The 5,779-nt window shown below is 33.4% G+C and overlaps 2 protein-coding genes and 1 long non-coding RNA gene across 3 annotated transcripts; 2 read left to right on the top strand and 1 right to left on the bottom strand.

Annotated features, from left to right (window-relative positions):
- Positions 1–307: 307 nt before the first annotated feature.
- LOC146948636 (disease resistance protein RGA2-like) lies at positions 308–772 on the top strand. The gene is made up of 2 exons (XM_085748411.1): positions 308–503; positions 588–772. The coding sequence occupies exons 1-2, from the start codon at positions 308–310 to the stop codon at positions 770–772; spliced, it is 381 nt and encodes a 126-aa protein (XP_085604537.1).
- Positions 773–1,327: 555 nt separating this feature from the next.
- Positions 1,328–1,858, top strand: LOC146948635 (uncharacterized). Its single transcript, XR_015026922.1, has 2 exons — positions 1,328–1,462; positions 1,548–1,858. It is a non-coding gene; the product is annotated as an uncharacterized LOC146948635 (long non-coding RNA).
- Positions 1,859–2,841: 983 nt separating this feature from the next.
- LOC146948634 (CBS domain-containing protein CBSX5-like) lies at positions 2,842–4,470 on the bottom strand. The gene is made up of 2 exons (XM_085744836.1): positions 4,073–4,470; positions 2,842–3,949 (listed from the first exon to the last, which is right to left on the bottom strand). Exons 1-2 carry the CDS (start codon positions 4,405–4,407, stop codon positions 3,094–3,096), a joined length of 1,191 nt encoding a protein of 396 aa, XP_085600962.1. The 5' UTR covers positions 4,408–4,470; the 3' UTR covers positions 2,842–3,093.
- Positions 4,471–5,779: the final 1,309 nt, after the last annotated feature.

Raw genomic sequence — 5,779 nt, 5'->3', positions numbered from 1 at the left:
CGCTCAGGATTGCACATCTGAAGCGTGAACATAAATGACGGGTGGCCCGATAACGGAAACCTGATAACAGGTGGCCCAAACTCTACTACTTCTGTTAATTTGCATGATGCTGAAATTGAACAGAAAGTGCAAGATATAATTGAAAGACTAGACTTGATCATAAAACAGAAAAATATGCTTCAACTTCAAATGGTTAAAGAAGTAAAAATCCCAACAAAGATACCGACTTCATCTGTAGTGGGATCAAGTGATGTGTATGGTAGGGATGATGATAAAGAGGCCTTAATGAAATTGCTATTTTCCGACGATGCAGAAGCAGAATGCAAATATAAGTGTGATTCCCATAGTGGGCATGGAGGGGATTGGAAAAACCACCTTGGCTCAATTTGTTTATAATGATGAAAGAGTGCAGATGGAATTTGATCTCAAAGCTTGGATTTATGTGTCTGAGCAGTTTAATGTTCTCAAGATTACAAAAACCCTTGTGGAAGAGATCACTTCATGTAGTTGCAGTATTGAAGAGTTGAATTTACTTCAACAAAATTTTAAAAAAAGTTTGTTACAGAAAAAGTTTTTATTCATTTTAGATGATGTATGGAATCAAGACTACATAAGCTGGGAAACTTTGAAGAATACATTTGAGTATGGCGCTCCTGGATGTAAGATTATTGTAACAACAAGAATTGCTCATGTGGCATCAATTATGCAGACTGTTAAGCCTTATTATCTTTCAGAACTGTGTGATGATATTATGGTAGATAAGAAAAATTAGTAGTCACTAATCACTGGAAGATTTACAGCTGACAACTAAAATTCGATACAGTTTAAAACAAACGTTAATTTTTGCCTTTTCACTTTGAGGATTTGAAGGACTAATCTGCTTACGATCAGCAGAGGTAGATGATTCGTTTTATGGCATTGCGTTGATATAGATTGTAAATTATAGATCAGCTAAAAATATGGCATCCTTCCAGTACTGCTTATGATGTGTTTATATGTTAATCTATTGATTAATGTTCTAATGATATTTAAGCAGACAGTGAAGCGTCATTTCCTCCTAGATGATCATTCAAAAAATGGGGTGACACTGAAATCATATACCTCTTAAACCAGTAAAAAAAATCATATCGGTCTTACAATAAAATACATCACTCACTTTACCGATGATGTCTTGTGACTCACTCAACTTCCCACTTTAATTGCACTCAACCAGAAAAAGTTCAAGAACTTGGCTGACATGATGCCTGACTCCTGTGAACCAAAAAAGCTCAGTATTTTTTTATTCTGCATTATATTTTCAAAATATCATACAGGCCCTACTAATTAGCGGTTACTTTTTGCTATTTGATTTTTTAGACTGATTGGCTTAATTTCTTGAATGTTGCCAGATGTACTAGGTTTAGTCCTGATGGAAGGTTTGTAGCCGCCGGAAATGCAAATACATCAATAAAGCTTATTTGAGGTGCTTATTTATTACTTAGACTTAAATGTATTGTTCTTTCTTTCTTGACACAATTTTCAAACTTCTGCTTCAATTTATTTGGCAGGTTTCAAAGATCATGCAGAAGTTGCTCCCAGATGCAAAGGATGGCCCCGTGCGATCTGTTGTAAAAACGTTTATGACCATATACAAGTATATTAGCAGTTTTCAAAGTTCTGTTGAATTTCCTATGTGAAGTGGTCTCTTCTATTGTATAGTTTGATATTTCTGTATGATTTAAAACCTGCAATTGTCCTCTGCACCTGTTGTTGACAATGACTTGGCTTTGTGAAAACCGTTTAATTTCTAATGTGCCAAATAACTAATTTGTTTGAGTTTGAAAGTATTACATATTGCTAAGCATTCATTTATATTTCACCAGGCCTGTGGAAACTCGTAGTTCAAAATTACCATTATCGTGATAAATTTACATTACACGAACACAATATTTGAATAGCAACATGCCAACTTCTTTTTGTCTATGCCGTTTTAGAGTTTTTAATGTACCTGTATTACACTTGCTCTAATACTGATGAGGTTTGCAGGTTCTTGTTTTGACATATCCCATTGTGCTTTTAAATATTGAAATGTAAAACTTATAAAATGATTCTGCGAAGCTGTCCTCGTATATCTGACATTTCTTATAACAAAACTGCAGCCAGTGAACGATCAGGATTTTAACCCGCAAGGTACCATCCTGGGAGCCAAAAGTATGATCTCCTGTAGTATATGCATCACATCTGTATTCTTTTTCATTGTTTCTGTCCTTTATATTTTGGACGTGCTCTTAGAATTTGACATACTCGTCTAATGTGGTTTATGTCTTTCAGTCTCTATTTATTTGTTCTTGTGTTTCTTAATAGTTTGCAAATTTGCAATTACAGACATCATGCTTCGATATAGTTGTTGTGGAGCTATATTCATTTTATCATGTCATGGTCACCTTTCAGTATTATTTGTATGCATGAAACCGAGCTTAGGATGTCGTATTCCAGTGAATTACTTCTGGTTGGTATCAATACATGATTACTCCAATACCTAGGAAACCCTAAATAAAAGGGGATGACTCAGAAATAATACAAAAGAGGAACTGGAAATAGTAATTGGAACAAACATAGGTAACTGAAATAATATTTAAGGGACCACAAGAGGTGAACAGGTGCAGAAGAAAATTTATAAATGGTGGAAAACAGTGTAGGGGTCGAAATGAAGCTGTGGAATCAAACATAAAATAGTTTCTGAATTAAGTTAAACAATTTACACTAATAATTAGTGTCAAACTTGTTTTGAGAGTAACAAACTGACACTCACTCCAATTAAAACTCAAGTATAACCAAATCAATTCGAAAAAATCTATCATATTCAAACCAAACACAAATTAAATCTAATTTGATTTGAATAGCATAAGCACAATTTTCAAATAAAACATTTTAAGTACTTCTAAGAACACTGATTTAGGAAAAACAAAAAAAAGAACCTCATTCTTTACAAAGAAACACCCAAATACCCACACGACAATGATTCATAACAAAAAGGCCACATTCAAATGCATGCCATCGAGGTTCATGCTTCCCTATGAATGAATGTCAAAAGCAAAAACATTGGTGCAGTTATCATAAACAAGAGTCATGGAACTCCTTCAAGATACTAGACATAGTAACAATCCCAACTAAGGTACGATCATCCTCAATAACCCACACGTAATTCACTCCATTAGCAGCTGCTTGAATCATCACCTCACCCAAGGAGCTCTTTGGATGACACACTATAGCCTTTGCCTTCCTCACAAATCTTGACGATGAATTTCCAGACCTCGTATGACTCTCCTCATTAGAGGTAGAGAAGGCAGACACATCACCGTCATTCACGGATGTCAAAATTGTAAACTTTTGCAATAATTTTTGCAAATTCTTCTCCTTCAGCCTTGCCTTCACAACACTAACTAGATGCTCTGGTGGGCCACCGCAGTCAATGTAGGCCATCAAGTCCCCTGCATATAAAGTTGTAATAGCTGCCGCAACCGTTATCAAGTTTCTTGCAGAGCAAGTTGTGATAGCTCCAGCAACCGTCTCATCACAATAAGCAAGAGTGAAAGGTGATATCTCACCCTTGAATTTTCCATCCCTGTCGACAATAGCAACAGAAGTTTGTTGTGGGGGCAACTTTGAGATGGCTTCAACAGCGGAAGGCGCAGGGGAAAAATAATCAAAGGCGAGCACGTCAGAGTTGATAACACCAATAGCACGGATGGAGTGTGAAGAGAATGGAGTGAAGAGGCCAATGGAACCGAGTATGAACTTGATTATATCCTCTGGTGTTATCCAACAGAACTCATTGTTGTGGCTGCCGTTGATTGTTGATGACTTCTCTTGCTGATTTCTCTTTGAAATTCCACCTCTTTTTGTTTGTAAAATTGGCACCACAATATTTTGTGCTCCTTTATGTATCAGATCAATGGCTTCCGATAAGCTGAAACATCAAAATAACAAAAAAGGATGGTTAATTAACTAAAACTCTTCTTAATCTTTATTGATCATGCTATAAACACACACACACACACACACTAGAAGACTATAACAAATTAATAGGTACCTAGAAGAAGGTTCCATATGCTTAACACGACCATTATAAACCTTATTCAAAACATGAGAAATCGAAGCCTTAAGAGCCTTGGAAGGACACACAATATTTTCCTGTTTGCAAATGTAACAAATAACATCAACCATACAAACTTTTCCAAGACATTCACATCGACCAAATTCAGAGTGGTCACAGTTCCAAACACTGATGAAAGTTTCGTCGGAGCTTCTGAGGACATCAATTGCCTCCAGAATGGTAGCCGACATCTGAATTGACTTCAACTGCAGCTTACCAAGACAGACTTCAGATACCTTATGTCTAACAAAAAACTCAGAGCGTAGTGTCATGTTTGGTCGGCTTTGAGAATGTTGAATCGGCTTGTTGAGAATGAAAGAAAGAAGAAACAAAAGTGTGTATTTATAGAGACAAAATAGCATGGACAGTTTCAAGGTTGTTATATATTTCATTCTTCCAATTATTATTATTATTATTATTTTTTTTTTTTTTTTCAGCAAACTTTAGATTATTTTCTTAAACAAACTTACCTATTTTTACTATATTTGTTATAATCGAAAAAGATAATCATGGTTGTTACAATTAGTCACAAAAATTTATCTATTCTATAACAATCGTTGGTATTATTGAAATTTGAAAGTAACAAAAAATATATTTATTCTATAACAATATATAAAGAGAATAGAGGATTTTGAGCTATTTAAAAAATATAACATTATATATATATATATATATATATATATATATATATATATATATATATATATATATATATATCGTTATTTATTAATTTTGTTACGTCTGCAGCAATTTAACCTAATTTTTTCCCGCTCATTTACTTTATTAGGTTTGCAATTATTTAACCTAACAAATTCCATCTAAAAAAATGCATCGCACCAATTTCATTCCTATCCTCTTGCATTTTTTTTTGAAGAAAATATTTTCTACACTTATTTGATGTTGCACGTTTGTTCTAGAAACTATGAGCATATCAGTGATCACGTTTGATGCCTTCTATTTCATACTTTTTTTCGGCTACCCTAATTTCCATGTAAACTTGGTTATATATACCGAATTTTCTTTTATAATATTTTCACATGTCATACATTTTATGAAGTGTTTTATTTTGTCTACTATGGATTATCATGTGTTATCCTTATTTATTAATTTTGTTACGTCTGCAGCAATTTAACCTAATTTTTTCCCGCTCATTTGCTTTATTAGGTTTGCAATTATTTAACCTAACAAATTCCATCTAAAAAAATGCATCGCACCAATTTCATTCCTATCCTCTTGCCTTTTTTTTTTTGAAGAAAATATTTTCCACACTTATTTGATGCTGCACGTTTGTTCTAGAAATTATGAGCATATCAATGATCACGTTTGATGCCTTCTATTTTATACTTTTTTTCGGCTACCCTAATTTCCATGTAAACTTGGTTATATATACCTAAATTATTGATAGGATTACCAAATTTTCTTTTATAATATTTTCAGATGTCTTACATTTTATGAAGTGTTTTATTTTGTCTACTATGAATTATCACGTGTTATTTTTTCACTGTTACCTATTATATATTGCATTTTATTATTCGTATGTCAATCCCTTTACAATAAACCCGAGCGGAGCACGGGTCAAAAATCTAATATATATATATATATATATATATATATATATATATATATATATTGTATATATTTTGT

This window comes from Medicago sativa, chromosome 2 (genome assembly GCF_051527215.1).
Source record: "Medicago sativa cultivar Bolivia chromosome 2, Bolivia_mono, whole genome shotgun sequence".
Classification (NCBI taxonomy): Eukaryota; Viridiplantae; Streptophyta; class Magnoliopsida; order Fabales; family Fabaceae; genus Medicago; species Medicago sativa.
Note: the sequence above shows the minus strand (reverse complement) of the source record. Positions and strands in the feature narration are given on the sequence as shown.